At 35.4% G+C, this 21,309-nt stretch overlaps 1 protein-coding gene across 5 annotated transcripts in view; it reads right to left on the bottom strand.

Moving 5' to 3' along the window:
- Window positions 1-874: 874 nt before the first annotated feature.
- LOC106161221 (protein kinase C iota type) overlaps window positions 875-21,309 on the bottom strand; it is a 32,348-nt gene continuing 11,913 nt past the window's right edge. For 2 of the 5 annotated variants that reach the window (XM_086995089.1, XM_013538111.2), the window contains 15 exons: window positions 18,400-18,489; window positions 16,395-16,445; window positions 12,642-12,727; window positions 12,029-12,160; window positions 11,256-11,384; window positions 9,818-9,865; window positions 8,659-8,826; window positions 8,013-8,110; window positions 7,355-7,491; window positions 6,782-6,867; window positions 5,113-5,200; window positions 3,365-3,490; window positions 3,011-3,090; window positions 2,116-2,321; window positions 875-1,833 (listed from right to left, as the gene is read on the bottom strand). In XM_086995089.1, the coding sequence (XP_086851215.1) occupies window positions 1,746-1,833; window positions 2,116-2,321; window positions 3,011-3,090; window positions 3,365-3,490; window positions 5,113-5,200; window positions 6,782-6,867; window positions 7,355-7,491; window positions 8,013-8,110; window positions 8,659-8,826; window positions 9,818-9,865; window positions 11,256-11,384; window positions 12,029-12,160; window positions 12,642-12,727; window positions 16,395-16,445; window positions 18,400-18,489 (1,613 nt within the window). In that variant the 3' untranslated portion in view covers window positions 875-1,745. Of the gene's footprint in view, window positions 1,834-2,115; window positions 2,322-3,010; window positions 3,091-3,364; window positions 3,491-4,651; window positions 4,740-5,112; window positions 5,201-6,781; window positions 6,868-7,354; window positions 7,492-8,012; window positions 8,111-8,658; window positions 8,827-9,817; window positions 9,866-11,255; window positions 11,385-12,028; window positions 12,161-12,641; window positions 12,728-16,394; window positions 16,446-18,399; window positions 18,490-19,278; window positions 20,017-21,309 lie in introns of those variants that run through there. The other 3 variants (XM_013538109.3, XM_086995088.1, XM_086995090.1) reach the window with 3 other exon arrangements.

The raw sequence follows: 21,309 nt of genomic DNA, 5'->3' as shown, positions 1-21,309 counted from the left end.
CGAATATAAGAAATAGATGTTCGATCTCTTGCAAAAACAAGCATTTCCCGAAGAAAATGTACAGAAGATTGACAATTGATACAGAGTAATGCCTGCAAAATTTATGACTTCTGATTTTTGTCTTAGTCGCTGTAATCAAGTGAAGCAATCAAGACGAATAGAAAACCATTATAAAAGACTTGCAAAACTTACAAATAGCAATCCAATCTCTATTATATGTGGATTTTTTAATTTGTATATTAAAAGCTGAAGAAACCATCCTCTTGTCTTAACACCGGTAATTCAACTCGTATTGTCCAGAGTGCACCGCATTTATCAAGTGTCGCTCGGAACACAATCAGCCATAGAAACAGCGCCGCTTTAAAACGAACCAAAATTGGCTTAAATGAAAATCGCGGTAAGATGAATGTGTTACTTAAACGAGTCAAAATGACCAATTTTCTTAGAATTAAGCATGTCCAAGGATGAAGTATAATCGCTGTGGTGAAGGTTAACTATTGACCACGCAAACTGAGCACCGAGGGCTTACAAAAAGGACACAGAACACATTAAAAATAATGGGAAAGGTCTTTTCGAGGGCATTTACGGACCTTACGGTAGAGTGAGGGGTATTCTTGGTGCGTATTTCTACTTGGGCGTACGATGTTTTTACTCGGCGAGATCAACAGCTTTCGGTAACGGTCACTAAAATGAATAATTGTTCAATTACGTGCATTCAAGGTTTTATCGTTAGTGCACTAAATGTCAATTAACTGCCCGTTGTGCTTAGAGGGAATGCATAAATTAATGGCTTGATATACTATTACTCTATCAGAAATGTAAGCACAGCTCATATTAACTCTTAAAGCCTGATAAACAACAGTAAGACTTTCAGTCAAGCATATAATATTCATCGTTTATAGCCATAACTTTACATAATTACAAAAAAGGGCAATATGTAAGCGCTTGTTCCCGATGACAAACTGTCTTTTATAACATATCAAATTTATTACTTTCTTTCAACCAGAATTTTCTAGCATGGTTCTCAAACTTCCAACTTCACTTTTCCCCCCAATGATTATTCAGTTCTTTCTTGTCAAACTATTTTACAGTTAGTATTTGTTCGACGTAAGGCAATCAAGGGTTCAATTTAATTAACCTCTTTCTTTGTGATACAGCAACTTAATCCTACTAAAAACCCCAACCCCCTAATATATTATGCTTAAAGAAATTAACTATAAAAAGTTAATAAAACTTAATCTAATAAACTAATAGTTAACTTCATCCATTGTAAAGTTTATAAATATAACGTGTACTAGACAACCGCGAGATGGCAAGGTACTAATGCTAGCTACAATCAATTGCGTTTGTGGAGAAAGCCATTTGACATCTTTTGCCACATTGCGCAAAATGTTCTGGTCGGTTCCAAGCTCATTGTGTTAGTTGTGACACTGGTTGTGACATCCCGATTTTGTCAACTTTTTTTTTCGTGTACGGTTCTATTGTGTTCAATGTTATGATAGTGACACCAATAGCTGACAGTGCTTGCCACAGACCACACATTTTCTCATTTTAGGTTCTGAATACTATCATAGTAGGTATTTTATAAAAAAAAACAGTATTTTTATTATCCATTCTCTTAGTCCTTCACTGTGAATTGTATCGTTTCATAAAAAACTCCTGTATTGCAGTGAGTGTGATAGCTTATTGTGTTAAGTGTGACAGAGCCATTGTGTTTGGTGTGACGCTTTCGACTGCAGCCATTGCTACACGCAGTCCTCCATCGACATCAACAACGGATTGATGTACTCAAAGCCTTCGAATTCTGTTTGATCAATCTTGGAAATTATTTTTCTGTAAAGAAATAAAGTAGTTGGATCATGATATATTTCAAGAAACTGCATGAAAAGTCTAAGTATGGTCAGAGAAATGCTTGATTGATTTAATAAATAGACTGAAGGTCTCTACTAATTTCTTTCCAGCCTCTCATAGAGTTGTTCTGGATAAATTATCCTGCCCAATTTTTTCAATAATTTCTTCCTTTTTTTGTAAAGTGATTACGATCTAGCTGTCCAAAATGGAAACATGTTTCACAAATTTCTTAAAACAAAAAACAAGGTCTATTCAAACACTCACGTGTCATCTGGCGTTAGCTGTACTGGCTCATTAGTAAACTGTGGATCGAAGTGCTCCAAATCACGTTCGTCTTTCACGTGGGGTTTATAGGGTGGCGTCACCTGCTTCTTTTCAAGGAGGTCCCAATCGATTGGTCGATAAAATGGATGTGACTGTATATCTGCAAAGCCGGTCTGTGGGTGACAGCCAAGGCGCTCTTGTGGATTCTGAATAGAAAACAAAAAGTTGTACATGGAGAAGATTTTATCAACAAGTCTTTCAAATATAGACCTGACCTATTCAAATAAAGCAATGGTAGTTCAAAATCAATATAGTGATCAAAATTAATTAAAGCAGCAAATTTGATGCTAGTAAGATTATTTTATAAAGTGTTCTAACATGAGGCTAGTTTAGGGCTTACCACATGTCAACATACACTAGAGTTGACAGAAATAAGACTCAGTAGATGAAGTCCAGTGATAAGTATGTCTGACGTCCTGACAACCCCACACAGGCAGACAAATTTCACCCATATTTATTCAAATCTTTGTCAAATCCTTGCTTAATAAAATTAAATATGACTACCTGGTAGCACCTTTTTGAAAATGAACCAGTCTGACACCTAACTCCACAACACCACATCAACTGATGACAAATACCTTAGACTGGGTTCCCATCTAACAGGATCAGTCCACCTCCACAGGGTTTCTTGCTAAATTGCTTTCATCATAAGTGGCTTAGATGTCTCGGACACCTACTAAAGCTGCTAAATGATAGTTAATTACCCCGTATCAGCTTCAGTAGGCGTGACAGACATCTATGGCCATCAAAGTTGATTGCAATTAAGCTAGAATCCCCTTGGAGATAGTTCGATCCAAAGTTAAAACGATAGGGTCTGGGAATGGTCTCTTATTACCTTATTCAGGAATCCTTTCAGTACTGACGCAGCTTTCACAGACAAAGACCTGGGGATACGGATAGTCTTCTCCAGGATGACTGAAATAAAGAGAAGTCGCATTAGGTAAATGACTTACCAAACATGCAAACTAAGATACTTTCTGCTAATTCCACTTTTTTAACACCAAATTAAATTCAACCTTGAAGATATTCCATTTTCTGCACAGTTTAGTGAAACCTATAAATTGGCCTTTTAATACAGTGTAGATATGGTTGGAATCCAGACCACAGCAACGCATCTATAAGCTGGATGAGGAAAGACACATTTTATGTCATATATTTGGGAAAACTCGGTCATCTTTTGCATCCATACCTTGGAATAAATAATCTTCAGTATTTTGGTCTGGGTTTTCAGCACCCCCTACAATATCAAACGGTGACCTTCCTGCCATCATCTCGTACATAAGAACACCGAGGGCCCACCAATCTACGCTGAAATCTGAAAGCAGACGACATTTCACTGATTTTGTTTTTTTTTCACTTTAATATACTAATTTATTTAAAAAGACATCATATCCAAATTAATTCTTAATAAATAATCTTTTTTTTTACATAATAATCTTTTTCCAAAAACATAGTATTTTTCACTTAATTGTGAGAAACTTAAAAATACACATAAATCAACAACAGCAATTTTCCTTTGCTCTTCTTATATAGCACAAAAGGGGAAATAAATGTAGAAAAAATAAACCATATTACTATAAGTATAACAGAGACAGAGTTATCAATTTATATTACGTTCATTCACATAAATTAAATGTAAAGCAATAAACAAAACAAAGCAAACAAAGGTGGATAAAAACTTGCACAAAACAACAGCAGGTATAAAAAGCAAATAACATGAAATTCTGAAGGCTAACTTCAAAATGAAAGACAATAAAGAAACATTCTGATGCAGAATGATAAAAAAATTCACTTTCAACAATACTCGAATTGGAGAACCATCTGGCAATGCTTTGAAAAATATCTTGTGTAATCTTCTAACAGGCGAATTCATTGACAACTTCATCTCTTACCCCATGCCATTACAGCAAAGTCACAGACAATATTTATGCCCTGATGCAGTACTTGACATTAAGTAACTTATAAAAACGCGTACCCTGACATCATCAAACTGTGAGTAGCAATAGTTAATATCACTGCAAACAAGTACAATTTTTTTTCATTTTCAATTTTAAAAGCATTTGCTTCATATAATCCTGTATTTTTTTTATAAAAGAGAACATTTGCTTGAATTTGATCAAGAAACAATTTTAATTCGTGCAATTATTTACAGAAAGAATGTAGTTAAAAAATACAGGAAAGTAATTTGGATTGACTAATCTTTCCTATTTTAATTTTCATGTACCTGAAGCATACCACTATTTTGTCATGCCAAATCTCAATTTTGAGTACACATTTTGAGAAAATCAAGCAACAAGAGCACATAAAAAGGCATTCGATTTCTTATTATGTCAATATACAGAATATTCACTTCTCTGATTAACCATCTGTTTGCATGCTATACTCAAGAACTGATTAAAATATTTCAAGGAAACCAAGCAGCAAGAGCACACGGCAAGATGTTTTTTCTCAATATATTTTTTCATTCATCTACTACCGTAGTCTTCTCCACGTAATATTTCTGGAGCTATGTAATTAGGAGTCCCACAGAACGTGGAAGTGGTTTCTCCCGGGTACAGACCTTCCTACAATGCAAGCATCGATATGTGCCTACAGTGAAAGTAAAAATAAAAAAGAAGACAAATGGAAATAATAAATAAATAAATAAATAAAAAGAAAAAAAGAAAACATCCAAAAGAATCTTTGAGGAGATAAAGCAGTTGAACTGTAAGGGAGCTAAATTGTCTTACAAACATTTTAAATTTCCATCTCCTTTTTTTTCCTTTCCACTTGGCTGATAATTCAAATTAGCAACATAACTTTTACATTGCTTACATTCACAACTTTTCATCCAGAATTTAAAAAACCTTTCCATCACAAAAATGTCTTGACAACCAGCCCCACCTACAGTTCAAACTCCCATCTCCTCAATCATCAATGCATGGTAACAATACAAACCATAATCTTCCCCTCTCAACATTTCTGGGGCGATGTAATTAGGTGTGCCACAAAACGTGCTTGTACTATCTCCTGGCCGGATACCCTCCTGAAAAGAAGCCATGCAAAATGCATTTACATGCCATATACAAAGCATGCTAGAAGCAGTTGGCTATATTACCATGTCAGGTGGTGACCAGTAGCAATGGGCTATAAACTGGGACAGATGGTGACCATTAACAGTGGGCACTAAACTGGGACAAGTGGTGACCAGTAGCAATGGGCTATAAACTAGGACAGATGATGACAGGTAGCAATGGGCTATAAACTACAACAAGCAGTGACAATTAACAGTGGGCACTAAACTGGGACAGGTGGTGACCAGTAGCAGGGGGATATAAACTAGAACATGTGGTGACCATTAACAGTGGGCACTTAAGTGGGACAGGTGGTGACCAGTACCAGTGGTCTATAAACTGGGACAGGTGGTGACTAGTAGTAATGGGCTATGAACTGGGACAGGTAGTGACCAGTAGCAGTTGGCTATGAACTGGGACAAGCAGTGACTAGTAGCAGTGGCTTTTAATCTGGGATAGGTTGTAATCTGTAGTTTTGGGTTATGAACTGAGACAGGCAGTGAGCAGTAGCCATGGGCTATACACTGGGACAGGTGGTGACCAGTAGAAGTGGGCTATAAACTGGGACAAAGGGTGACCAGAAGGATCTGGCTATAAACTGGAACAGGTGGTGACCAGTAGCAGTGGGCTATAAACTGGGACAGGTGGTGACCAGTAGCAGGGGGCTATAAACAGGAACAAGGGGTAACCAGAAGGAGTGGGCTATAAACTGGGACAGGCAAAGACTTTACGATATATAGAAAAAATAAACCCTTCATTACAGTCACCCTGTATACATTTCAAGGCCAGATTGCATATATTTCTCAATAGCAAGCAAAAGTTTGATTATTTGTGTCAAAAATACTGTTATTCTGTACACACAAATCAAAATCTTTTCTAACAAAACAAGTGTAAAAGCACATTTTTTATCATGGTTATGCTGAAAAACATCTGTATATCACACAAACACAAACTGAATGTTCAAAACCAATCATGCTTTGATGTTAAAATTCTTAAAGTGAGGTTAGCCCAAACACACTCCGATGAAACCATGATACAAAATGTCTGTAAATATGAGATCTCCAAAACAGAAGTCGGTCTGAGAACACAAGCAAATGAGACTACTATGCCTGTAATACAATACAGTAGCGACTTCTTCTCTCAGCAATGGCATCTTTATCAAGCAAAATTAGCAGATATTTTAACATTTTGATAATAAATTAATAATATACATTATTTTTATCATTATAAAAATAATCTAAAATACAAAGTATATAGATCATAGGGCACTTAATTTGATCACTGATATATCAAAACAAATTCATATCACTCTATGCAACCAGATATTAAAATTACTTTTTGTCATTGACAATAGACAATTAATATCTAGTCTAAACAGGCTTTTCATCTTCGATAAAATAATTTATGCTACCCAGTGATGGGAAAAAAGAACACTTAGTTTACCACCTGACAGAGTGCACTAAAATGCTTTCAAAAATATACTGAAATACTAAGAAAGGAACAACAATATTCCTTGGTGTCTCATATCAAAGTTGCCTTTTTTTTTACCTTACCTTGCACATGCCATAATCTGTGAGCTTTATGTGGCCCTCAGAGTCCAGAAGGACATTGTCTAACTTCAGATCTCTGTAGATTATCCCTGGAAATAAAACAGACAAGTCAATAAATCCACCTGTGACCTTTGCATGACCTTTGGAATACAGGGGGGCAAAGTGTGACCTTCAGAGTACAGAACGTTACCTTCAGATTTAAGAAGGTCAATATGTGACCTCCAGAGTATGGGAGAGTATGTGACCTACAAAGTCCAAGAGGACAGTATGTGGTCATCAGACATATATGGCTTAGACCAGTGCAAACAGTTCCTGAATCATCTAATTAACATATCACAAACACATACTTATTTCATTCTAAACACTTTAGCCATCAAACTGACCATTAATCAAATAACATAAATTAATTATCTTAATATACTGTTGACTGCGTAGCAAATTATATTTAATGAAATTCTTTTTAATTCCTTATCCTTCACTCAATCTTCACAATGTCATTTGCTACAAAAAGTCTAATTTTCTACAAAATCCAAACCAATACATAAAGGAACTTGCATATGTTTCATGTCAAATTACCCCTTTCATGAAGAAAATTGAGTCCCAGTATAATTTCAGCTGCATAAAACCTGGCGTGTTCCTCAGGCAAACGTCTCTGTCGCTGCATATGAAACATCAGATCTCCACCATTGACAAACTCTATGACAAAGAACAGCCTGCAAAACAGGAATATCATTAACAAGGTTACCACGTACACAGCCTAACAGAGCATGGGAATAGGGTAGCATATTAGGATGAAAGAGTGTGGGTGGAACAAAATGAGTGATTTAATTAAGAAAACATTATAATGAGAATCTTTATTCTTATTATCATCATCATGACCATTATTATTATTATTATTGTTGTTGTTGTTGTTGTCAAACATTATTTTTTTTATGTATATTATGTAGTATCACTTATCCAAAAGATACATGGAACGATCATGTTACAATTTTTAGTTAGAAGGTACAAAATCAAATCAGTGATTACAAGAAAGTGTATGCCACTTAGTAACCTTTTTTTCTTACTTCACTAAACAGAATGGTAGATAAGGGTCTACCTCAACTTTTACAATGGGATTCCCATCTTAACTAATGAGCAGAACAACAAGACTGAAACCCTTTACCTACTCAGTGTCTGGAAACAAGAGTGGAACTCTTACCAGTAAGGAGTCAAGAAACAAGATTGGAACTCTTACCTGCTAGGAGTCTGGAAACAAGAGTGAAGTCCCACAAGGAAAGGATGATTGGATGCTGTCTCAAATACATGTTTTTCTGTTTGGACCCAGTCTATATCCTGTAGTGATAAAAGATTAATAAATTATATTTAACATCGTTTTTAGATTTTTTGTACATATAATAAAAAGTGACGATCAGATATAGTTCAGGATAGTTCACAGTCATCAAGCAGCTATCAAACCACCAAAGCCAATCCAAAATTTATTTAAACAATTATATGCTCCTCCCTTTGCCTCACTTAAGCAATGATTTAAGTCACATAAATCTTTTCCAGTTTCCCTTTCACATCAAATACCTTTACCTGTTGATGTCCTTCCCTATATGCTGAATTCTAGTGGGATAGAAGAGCAATTTCTTTTTTAAATATCACACTTTGTCTATCTCAGAGAGCCGAGTGACAACACAAACAACTATTCTTATTCCACTTGTATTTCTACCACTTCCTCCCTACCCATCTCCCCTCTTACCAACTACCTACTCGGTGTGTCCACGGTCTTTTTGAATCAGTGACAGAGGAAGTGAAAGGCACTAGATGCACTTTTCCACATGTGCATAGACAAAGAGCTCATTTGAATTGAATATGAAGCACCAATCTTAGGTCCTTACCTCATCGTCATTGACCAGCTCTTTCTTGATGACCTTCATGGCATAGATACGTTTTGTTTTCTTCAGCTCCACCTGGAGGACTTTGGCATAACTACCTCGTCCAATTACACGCAGCAACTCAAAATCTCTTAGGCTGATGGCTCCTGTTGCTGTCTCTGTAGCAGTGGTCTAAAACACATAATAAATACCATATATGTATAAAAGTAAAGTTGGTGGAATTTAGGAATGCATTAGAGCAAATGTGCACAAGTGTGTCTTAGTCCAACTTTGAAAAGTTCTGTTTTGGTGCGACTTTTTTTTAACAAATTTGGAGATTCTCAACTATTCTGTAGAGAGATCTTTTGGCTGCACACATTGTTTTTATAGAAATAACCACAGTCTCCCAAATTTTTCAACATTAATGGATTTGACAATGTGACAAAAATTACACTTCTCCATGTTCTCTTTCAATTTGAATGAACTTGACTTTATAGGTAAAGACAATAATAATAACAATAATAATAATAATAATAATAATGTAAACAATACCTAATAAGCATTATGTTACACTTTAAAGCTTTATGTTATTTGTCTTATATATATATATATATATATATATGCCAGTAGAATAAAATGAATTAGACTTAGTTCAATGTTTTAAAATGGGAATGAAAAGGATGTTATGCTTCCAAAAGTTTAAAAGAAAAAAATTAAGAAATATAGGGTTAGTTTTGAAAATTAACATGAATTTGAAATGCCACAAAGCTATGAAAAATTATTGATCAGAAGTTTAATATGCAATGAACAAAATTGTGCCCAATCCAGTCTTTATTATAAAATCACCAATGAATATATTAGGTTTAATAAGTTACACGGTGATCATTTTTTGATTGATAAAAACTTTCAACTCCAAGTAAGTGTTAAATAAAAAACAAACAAAAATAATAATAAAAAAGATGTTGCATCTTATGTTGGTTTAAAAGCAGGGTACTACTTTTTCATTAATGTAAAATCATGAAACAAACATCTTTTCATATCACAAATCAAGTAAACCTGTCAAAGCATATATATAAGTTTGCAAGAGAGCAAATTTAAGGAAGGCAGAGTACAAAGTTATCTGACCACTTCAGATTAAAATCATTATTAAGCGATTATTTCAGATATTTACGGAGCATGATACCTCATCTTCCAGTGATTCTGAATTTTCCACAGTTTCTACTTTGGTGGTCTAAGGAAATAAATATCAGAGTAAGAAAATTATCATTCCTACACCAAGAACAAGTTGGTTATCTTTCTAGTTAAAGAGCAAAGGTGAAAGAGGTCAACAGCCTGGGGGGAGAGAGGAAAGCATTTTTTTGCACAGACTACCCACACCATTATTAGTACATGCTTATTAGTACATGCACCTTGTATTATGCTGTTGTAGTGCACATGGCAACTGATCCATTGAGGAAAAAACATGCTTGAAAAAAGCCACATGCTTTTGGCAGAAGCAAGTGAAGTAAGGGCATGGGGCTCTTTACCAGCGCCAGACCCCCCCCCCCCCCCCCCCCAAACACACACACACACACACACACAAACTGAATCTGCCCATTATGCTTAACACTTAGAAAGAGTTAGGCAAAGAGCTCAAAGATGATTCAACAGACCTTCATGCATGACATGGTATGTAAGGTTGTGCAGAAGGGTATTTTTTATCATGCTGGTATAGTCTTTTCACTGTAGACAAAACATGTAGCCCAACACTAAGATAAAAAGCTAATACAAAGAAAAGTGAGCCTCACACATTTGAGATTCTATTTTAAATCTTTGCGAAGAACTAAACACTTTTGCCTCATAAACAATTCAAACTCAACGTTTATGAAAAGCAAAAAGGTACGAAAATGGACTGCAATAAGTGTACTGAGAGAACCAGGCAAACCAAGCACTACGAAATGGTATCAGATATAAGCCACACAAGTGTGGGGTAGTTGCCATTATGGCAATGGTTGTGATTTTTTCCTGGATTGTGATAGGTTTAACCCTTGATTGTGCTCACTGTCTCATTAACATGATTGTGATGAGTGTGACATTTCCCGAAATTGTGTTAGGTGTGACATTCTCTGGAAATGTGTTAGGTGTGACAGTCTCCCGCATTGTGTTATTTGAAGCTAAAAACAACTATGGCACTGACACCAACCACACACACATATACAATGGGTTCAGAAAATGTGAAGCACTTGACTGCCAGGTAAGCAAATTTCCATGCTCATGCACAAAACATCAGTGAATTGAAATGTTCCCAAAAAGTTACACGTATAACACCAAAATCAATTTATTTTCTAAACTGTTCCTTTATCGATGGCAATGCCACACAGAAATATGTAAATTTATGTAAAAACATTGCCTGCTTTAAATACAAATTGTTCTAGATGTGTTCTAGCTGTAAGTTAGATTCATTTCTAATGTGCAAAAGATATATTAACTTGTTCTAAGAAAACAGTGTTACTTTCTAAGAGAGTATAGATTAATAGTTGTTGATGCAAGGCAAAATTAAAAGCTTCACTAGAAAAGAATCTCATCTACTTTATTCAAAAGATAATATTTTTCTAGAGAATTCCATCTTTCCCTTAACCTACCTCTGGTGCTTCAGAAGCATCATCCATGGATTTACTTGGAGAATGGCCCCTAGGTGTCGCCTCTGTGCCATTGTGACCTGGCATAGGTGGAAGTGACGAGGATGAGGTCAAAGGTCGGATTGTGTGTTCCTAGAATGAAGGTTGTGCAGCCTGTTGTAATATGCATGATATGTGACATGTTGTAAGGAATTACTGATCTGGTTCTGAAGACTAATGGTTTTAAATATGACTGAGCAAAACTTCTTGGGTCTTTTATTTATAATACTTTGAAGAGGTTAAAGCGTGCCATTCAGTTTTCTATGCACTTATCTATGACTGATACGGAAATTGCAATCGTGCAATATTATAATTTATTTAGCAAAATTCAAATTTTGGGAGAGAAAGTCCACCAAAAGATATTCATCAGCTGTGCCAGGAATTTCAACTTATAACAGTGGTGAAAATAATGAGTTTAGTTGTTGTTTAGAAAACTATTAGTTAAATCTTAAGTGCAATTTAAGAGAAATTTTACAAACCTTTTCACTTCAAAAATAACATTGCTAATTCATCTCTTTAAGCTTTCATTTCTGTTTTATAGATATGAATTTTTTTAGTTTTAGACTTACTAGTCATAAAATGTATTGATATAAATTCTGTAAGGCTAAGCAGCACTGAGAAGTATGTGTAGCAAGGTTTAAAGAAGACAATTATCTAATATTATCATTAAACTGCTCTGCAATTGTGTTAGGTGTGATAGTACTGAATGTGACAGACAGTGAGAGTGCAATAATTACCAACTGTGCTTGACAGGTAATCTGGACTAGTTTGTGGCATTTCTTATGAACGAGCAGTTTACATGTGATACACTTGTAACCCTGGCGACCCAGACCCCATATTCTGTCGGAGCAGTATGCACAGAATGCCCGCTGAAATATATAGGACAACCGTTTCACAAATTGGAAAACATAAAATTTCTATCCTTACACATACAACAGACACAATGAAAAAATAAATGAATGAATAAATGAATAAATAAATGAGTTTATGGACGGATTGCTGAATGAATGAATGGATCAATATATAAAGAAAAATTCACAACATATTACATATAAAATGTGTACAAAATTTGTAATATTTATATTAACTTTTAATTTGATTGATACAAACTGACATATAAATGAATGAATGCTTAGATCTGTCAATTTTTGCTAGTATGTACCCTGCTGACAGACAGGATTACCTGAAATACATATACATATATACTGACACAATAAAACCGCACCACTTTATAATTATGCACAGTTAGCTGCAATCGTTATTAGCTCTTTTGGACATGCAAAAACAATTGTATTTATAATAATAATAACTATAAACAACTATTTTTTTTCTCAATTTTGGCCTACTTACTCTACTGAATCTCTTGGCCTGGAAAAGATGGCCGTTGACACGATACAGCTTCCGCCATCTGCGTGCACCTCTTCTGTACATATTTCCTGGAAATCGTAGCAGATGCAGCCATGAGCACATAGTCATTATAAAGACTGTATACAGCATCGTCCAAGAATAAAGGCCTGAGCAAATTGCCTCTTATCAGAGCAACCTTGTAATATCACATCCTACAATCCTTTGTGCAATATAAAAGGACTGAGAGAAAAATCCTTTTCTCATATGCAATTTCCTCCAAATGACTCGATGTACATGATCTTCATTTTTGATTGTTAGTGTGATTTGGCAGCAAAAATATATGAAATATCTTAATCTTAAGTATCTCGTATTTCAGTCTCCCTTCTTCCAGAATAATTTTCATGTGGCAAAAAATGACACCCTCAAAATACAAAGCCTTATCTATATCAGCAACCAGGGCATCTAATACTGAAACCTCATCTCACAGTTTTCCTTCCCTATTAGTGTAATTACTCATGATTTTTCTGCTAATAATACTGCCATATTAGAACAGTGTTACAGCTCATCATGCTGAGAACACAGGTGCTAGCCCAGGTGCAAGGAGCGTCATGCTGTGTAGTGCCACCTACAGTGCAAATCCTACATACAGTCTGCTCTTCCTATTCAGACACCCTTTTCTATTCATTTTTTTTTTTTTCATTGACAGGTAGAATTTATATACTTCCCATAATTTGTTTGCCAATGCTCAACAGCTAAAACTAGTGACTGTATAATATCATTATCTATATGGCAGCTGAAGAGAATGTGGTCCTTCCCGTTCCCGTTCAGTTATCAAATTCAACTGTATGATAGACTGGTTTTCTTATCAATATATACATTATTTCCATTTTTCAGACATACCTCATAAAACGGTCGCATAATTCATTTTAGGAGGAATGAGAAAGGATGCAATTTTTTAGCAGCGAAAAAAAAAATACTTTTTTTTCAAAGTCTCTAGATAACGTCTAGACACATACTTATGGATAGGATGCATCAATGCAATATTGCTGAACAAATATGTCATCAAATTTATAGGAATTTTGAACAGTGAAGGATGTATCCATTTCCTTTCGAAAACAGCTCCCCCCAGTCTCAGTGTTATGATTTATGTTTCATAAGTCACAAACCTCTCATTTATCAGTGATGAATAGGCACAAAGCGATGGAGTTTTTCTATCAAAACGTCATGAGTATACATTTTTAAAGCAGAATCACATTTCCCACAGATAATTTGACAAATGAAATATCAATACCATAAATAGTCTGTCTGTCATTTAATGTAAACATGACAAATGCTTTTTATCTCACTCTAGTCCCTTTGCCTTCTCTTTTGCATTTTCCATATCAAATATTTGCCTCGGGATATTGTCACTTTCCTGAAAACCTTTTGTGCTATCAGAAGTCTCCATTTTGTAGACCATTTATGCAGCATATGAAATACCAAGTTCACGCCCCAGTATTGTTTTGAGTGAGTTTCTATTATAAAAACTAAGGTAGCTGCCAATGTGTGGATGAGAATGATATAAAATGTTATTTCCAGCTCTGCTTCTTGTTATTACCCTAGGTTCTAGATTCCGGTATTGCCAGCTCGATCTTGATTTCATATATAACCCATATCAACAATACCGGCTCTAGTGACCAGCGGCCATGTTACACTTCCATCAATCAAATAGAACTGCTCCGCAGTGAATCTGCAGTTGAATGTCATCAGACCAAAATGAAACGTAAAACAGATTTAATTCTGCTTTATTTAATTTTATTTGCTGAATTTAAGATGTAAAGTGAAAAAATAAATAATATTCTTCAAAAAGAAAAGATATATCCAAGAACATTTAGTCCTGAGATGCACACGTGTGCAATACACGTGCTTGCCGTGTGCCAAATTTGACAGCTACACTGTATGCCCGATACCACTATAAGGGCTGCACAATGGCTACACCAAAATCAGTTTTAAAGCAGAATGTTGCTTCTATTGTGGCACTGACCTTCGACTGCAAGATATTTTCAATTCAAACTTCGTCAGGCACTTTGCTTCTTGTCTCGTCTGCACGAGATAACTTCAGCGCGAGGCGGGAAAGGCAGCTCCAGGCGGCCAAACCTGTGACGTACGAGACTTATGACTTCCAAATATGGATCCAGGAGGACACAGCTGTGACGTGTGACTTCCAAATATGGAAGCGCCCTAGGCAAAATTTTGAAGAAGAACGCCCTCAGATTGTCGCTGTTCGTCAGAGCTAGTAAAAGCGACTCCATCACAAGGTATATATTTAACAAGCTAGCTTTTACGTTGCTCTGACACTCAGGGTACTTGTTATTGAATAAATTGTATCTGTCACAAAAACATAACATCCAAGTAAAACCACAATATATTGAGGGGGGGGGGGGGGGAGGCTTCTTGAAAAATGTGTTAATAAAGCAAAATGATATATTCACATGAAAGTTGCACATATCCCACAACAATGATTTCTTCCCCACCTACTTCCCTATTTTATCTGACAGTTTTCTTTTTCAGCCATTTAACTACAAGCACGGTTTTACTTGCCAAAAAGTGTCAAGATCAATAATAAGACAACAGTTCTTTCAAAAAAATAATCTTATTGGGGACTTCACTGGCTAAATACGTTACAACTGGGGAGAGTGGTGAAGATAACAAATGCAGAATGACGTTTATATTAGCTGAACAGAGAAATTCATTTAGGGTTGGCATAAATAAAAGCCAACTTGATTGACAAGCATCAATCAGCAGACATATTGTACTTAAATTTCTCTTTTATGTTTAATTGGATTAATTGGGATGGGGAAGATATGAATGGCATTTGTAAATTGTCAAACCATTCATATTAAAGGGATAATAACTCTTCATATGAGATCTATATTTCACAATAAAAACATTGTGAATAACTCAGAGAAATATAATATATTCTGTTTTACCACAAAAACAGCAGTCACAGCTATTATTCTGATATCTGATCTTGTCTTTAGACAACGTGACCTCCATTGAAGGCTATACTCTGTTAAAATCTCTTAAGAGATTTTAACAAAAAACCAAACATTTTAGAAAAAAACCAGGGACTAACTTTGAATGTAAAAATAGATTCATTAACCATTGGTAAGTATGGGAAAATTGTTGTTTACTCCAGGAAAATTCATTTTTTGTGTTATTAAGTGTTATTATCCCTTTAATTTATTCATAACGCCTAACACAAGTGCAGTGTCGAAGACACTCAGTGCTAAGATTTTCTAAATAAATAAATAAATAAAAACTGACTCATATGTTGTTTGCATTGATGAAATAAATATTATGTTTACAAGTATTTTTTTTTCAAGATTTTGTTGCTCTAAGTTTAAACTAGCACTACTTGGGTTTGGCCAGTGGCTTTTGCATAATTTACAAGTCTAGAAAAAAAATTGCTGGGGTAGTGCTAACACTCGCCAATTTAGCCAAATGCTAAAACTTACTGAAATTGGCTAAAGAAAAAGGGCTTGATTTGACTTGTTTTAGTCAAATTTTAACCATTTTGATAACAAATTTACATAAAAGTGGTGATATGGCTAAGCGAAAAAAAAATTGCTATAATAGAAGATGCTATAATAGGCAACTTTATCTTTTCAGCTCACAGGTCACTTGGTCCAATATGACTTCTAACTTAAACAAAGTCCGCCAATATCATCTACTTATCTGAAAATTTACCAATTATAAAAAAAGAATGGTACTCACTGTCCTCCCCAATACAGGGGTATCCTGGCTTCTCAGGAACATTTGGAAAAACTGGAAATAAAAGTACCTCTGCTTTATTATTGATGAAATAAAAGCTTATTTAACCAATCATATCACAGAACTAACAGTAAGCTTCAGTGGTGGCAAAGTTGTGAATTTTACAGATACTTTTTTAAAAGTCATAATCCCTTAAAATTAGAACATTCCTATTGAGAGGTAGCAACAAAATTAAAAAGCAATACACTCTAAACTTCTACTGTATTCTATGCAGTAAAAACACCACATATACTATACAGAAATAATTTTGTGATAGTAAAATTATGTATCTGAAATTCGACAATTTTTGCTCTCTCTCTCTCTCTCTCTCTCTCTCTCTCTCTCTCTCTCTCTCTCTCTCTCTCTCTCTGGACTGTTCTTTTTTTTTTTGTTCTCCTGTTACAGATTTGAAAAGATTGCGGAATTACCATAAAGGACAACTATGGAGTACTAACAGTGACTATGTATCTTTACTAGTATGCAACAAGATCATCAGCAGAAATACAAAGAGGCAGGCAATATATCATTCTTTTTCACAATTCTCATGAGTCCATTTTCATAATTAAAAAAAAAAGTTGCAAAAATTTTTTTTATCTGGATCCACTGAGCCCATGCTTACACACAAAATGTTCATGAAATGTTGAAGATATTTAATTTACCACGTACTTTATGACGTTCCTTTTAGAGATATCATCAATGATTTGGTGAAAACGTTCCAATAATTGACTAATGGGAGATATCCATTTAGATGTTTGCGCAAAAGATTTTTTTCAATGTGCAGTAATGCCCTATAATTTGGCAAAGTTCTCCCTCTTATCATACCTAAGTTTTCGTTAACTCCTATTTTTCACTGTCTCCATGGAGGCGAGATGTTCAATTTCATCAACTCTGAGATAGTTGAGGGTTTTATTTCATTAGCACTAGGATGTTATCTGCAGACATACACTGAGCTCAGTCTCCACTATTGAGTACTTTCTCAAGATAACATGATTCATGGGTTTATGAACCAAGGTATGTCTATCTGGGCAGAACGAACCAGACGGCTCAAAATGGCGTGATGTGGTATGATGTAATCTTGGATGTTTGAGTGCTGTGAACACTCACTATCAATTATCTAAATTAACTATTAAATATTTCTGAATTATATTTTCTAGTTGTGGGGAAAATTCTTATTGGTTTTCACATTGCCCTTATTCTGGGCTGGGTTTTTCTTGAAACTTTTTGTTAAACATGCACTGGTACATCACTAAATCCTGATTTTTTTTACGGTACCCATCATTTCCCCCTCCTATTCTCTATATCTTAAAGTTCCCCCTCCCCCACCCCCATCCCACACACACACACACACACATACACCCTCAAAAAAATAATCTTTACTAGTAATAACATTTTGTTGTGCCAGACAGCAAACCATCCTCAAGACATGGATCACAACTTGAATACTGATGGCCATCTCTTGAGAAATAACATCAGTCACATGAGCTTTTTGTTTAACATGGGCCATTAACCACATCTCCATGGCTCATTGGGCAATTAACTCAGATATCTTCACAAGTGCATTCAGAAAAACTGACTAACAGCTCCGCAGTTCAAATATGGCGACCCATTTAAAAGCTTGCCGCTTAATTCCCGATTAGACACGAGTAGATTCCCTGCAGGGATTACACAACAAGCATTCAAATGGGTTGTCCATATTTGGTCCATGGATCTGTTAGTCAGCTGTTCTGAATGCGCTGTATGTATGTACACTGATATGCCATTCTTATCATTTGTGTCATCTCAGGGGTAGCCATTCAAGTAGAAAATTTTAACAATTGTACATTTCAAAATAGGTTTTAAAACCTTGCGTAAATCCATTACCATGATTCAAGGCTCACACATCAATAACTTCACATCTCTAAAACCCACAAGGCAGAAGTTAATATTGTCAATACTTCAGTATCATCTTCTAATGGCATGGGAAACTTACTGTGTATGGTGATCTCGGAGTCCTTGTTCACTTCATACAGTCTGATGGCTTCTTCTAACTCTATCTGAGAAGACACTGTGCAAGGGTCACCTGAAAGAACAAGATAAAAGATAAAGTGACAATTTACTTATAGTATATTTATATTGTTATAGCAATCCAAAACTTTCTAACTTAGTCTGAGAGTGCTACATCATAGTAGCCAGAAAGAAAATAAATATTCGTGTGCGCATAATTATGTATATGTGTATGCGCTCTTGCTCACACATCATACACGCTCACTCTACTTTATTTAAAAAGCTCCTTTTCTCTCCCTCTGTGTGTGCGTGTGTGTTACCCTCCAATGTACAAAAATGATAAGTACGTGCTATCATATTGTGTTAGCTGTGAAAATGTGACAGTTGTGACATTGCTTTTATCACAAATCACACTGACAGTGGCACATTCATACAGCAGTGGTGGGGAACTAAGACTGATACAAAAGTTTGCATATAAGTAATAGATGGGATCTAGAAGACAATAAAACCAGTACTGATGTTTTTAACAAGGAATCATGATACAGTGTTTTTGATGGTTAAAACTGAATCCCCATATTAATGTGCATGTACCATCCATTATTACTAGTAAGTGGATACATCCAAAGCAGAAGTGACTCATAATACTGACAGTTATGAAAAATGGACATTATCAAACTTCAAAAGCTTCCTCTTAATTAATAAAAGTAACAATATATGTTGCTTTTTTGCCTTGTCAATGTTGTGTGTCAGTCTACTCATGCTATTTTTGCAATAATAACTCAAACACCCATACTAGCATACATATAAAGACGACAAAAGATTCAACCTAATTTATAACAATGAAAAATATAATATATTCCCTGACCTTCAACTTCATCGTTATCGGAGAGAAGTTCATCTTTCAGTGTCAGAGGACTGCAGAAAGTCAGTACAGATATGGACCTCCGTAGCCAATGAATCTGGGCCCTGTTGGCAGTGGACTGCACACCATCGCCCCCTACACTCCGACGACGTTTCTGATTCTTTAAGCTCATGTACGAGGTCATGTTGCAGTTAAATACTTCTAATTTTTTCTAGTCAAACACTATTTCGAGCACATCCAAAAATTATCATGAATACAAATTAAAAAACAGATCGCACAAGTCTATGGCTCCTCTTGATCAAGTGGTAAAGCCCTCTATTGTGACATTTTCAACTAGCCTGTCATTTGTCATGATTTCCTATTCTTACAGAAATATTGTCAATATTAAAAATTATAAAAGACTGGAAAGAGGAGATCACCTTCAATATTAGGACAATGCACAGCAATTATTTCACGACCATATTTATCCTGCTAACCACTAGACAAAAAGTAGTCTTATTGTACCACGCCTATAGCTTCTTTAGATCATCAACTCCTTTTTTCCTCTAAACTGAACCCCTATGGCAATGTCTTCAGAACTGTAATATCCATAAAGCTAAAAGCTCATCCTTTCACCCTAAGGGTTGCTAGTCACAAATATCTAAATAACTTGTTGTATCCTCTGAGCCATGTGCTAGCAGACTGGTAAAAATAAATCCCCGTATTCAGAAAATATGAATAGCCTCTATGCACCTTCTTCCTAGAAACAGTCAAAGTACATAAATGTCACCAATATCCAGGGGAAGGCTCCGTTTTAATAACAGGAACATATGCTACTTCATTCAGGGCTGCAATAAGTATAATAAAAATCAATAATCTTTTTTTTTTTTCTATTTGGCAAGCTCAGGTGCTGGATTCTTCAATAAAATGCTGTGACCAGGATAACTTCGGCCTCACATACATGAAAGTTTCCCTGTAGAATTGCAGCAAAGCTGTGGCGTCAGTGAAACAGAAACAAGCTTCACTTTTATAGTGAAGTGGCCCTTGGAATGCCAAGCAGTGTCCAGCAAAGAAACTGATTTGTCACATGTACATCACAAGGCTTGTTATGACACAAGACCATCTCTCTTGCATGTCCATAATTAACAGACTATTAGGTACCGTGGAAGAATGAGAACTGCTCAGTGTGCTTGATTCCTTTTCACTGCACTCTCATTTCAGATCATAATGACTCATAAATTGCACAATAGCCTGTATGTGTATATAAACACATTCATCTAACATGATGGCAGCAAGTAATTTGACTTCATTCAATCACATCCATGCACTTTCAATACATTATAGATTTTTTTTTTTTTTTGAACCGCACAAATTTTACCAAGATGCAGGAGTAAGTGTTATAACTTGCTCACACCAACACATCAGGAAACCTACAGATGTCTTAATGGACAACTGCAATTACTCTAAGTGCTTTTCGCTGGAGTAGAGGGCTGACTGCCTCACCGCATATTTGAATATACCAGTAATGCCATTTGGCCATTATGGTATGTTTTACAGATGTTCAAACAGGAACTATTTCCTTCGGCTTCAATGTTAAAAAAAAAAAATGCCAGGTGTGTTGACCTAAATAGATGCCCAATGAAACATCATCCTCTGGTATTTGCAGTATCACACGACATTTTCTTTAAGAAGAGATTCACACCCCTGAAAAAGTTTATATATATATATATATATATATATATATATATATATATATATATATATAAACAGATACAATGTCAAAACACGTATGTACACTTCTTTAATTTACAATTGCAATCATTGAGCAGTGTTTTCCTTCGTGGCGTGGTGGGTTGTTGATAGCAACAAGAAATCCAATTTCATTTTTTGTTTGTACAGTTGGGCATCGCAAGCTATAATCTGTCGTGACATTTTCATGCAATGTGAAAAATCCAATTCTTTACATGCATAATCTGTACTTGGGCATGATTCAAGCTTAGGAACTTTCATAACACAAACTTGTCACACAATCTAGTTGTATGTATCAGTTGCAAC

This window comes from Lingula anatina, chromosome 9 (genome assembly GCF_051362555.1).
Source record: "Lingula anatina isolate TDL-2025a chromosome 9, LinAna3.0, whole genome shotgun sequence".
NCBI lineage: Eukaryota > Metazoa > Brachiopoda > Lingulata > Lingulida > Lingulidae > Lingula > Lingula anatina.
Note: the sequence above shows the minus strand (reverse complement) of the source record. Positions and strands in the feature narration are given on the sequence as shown.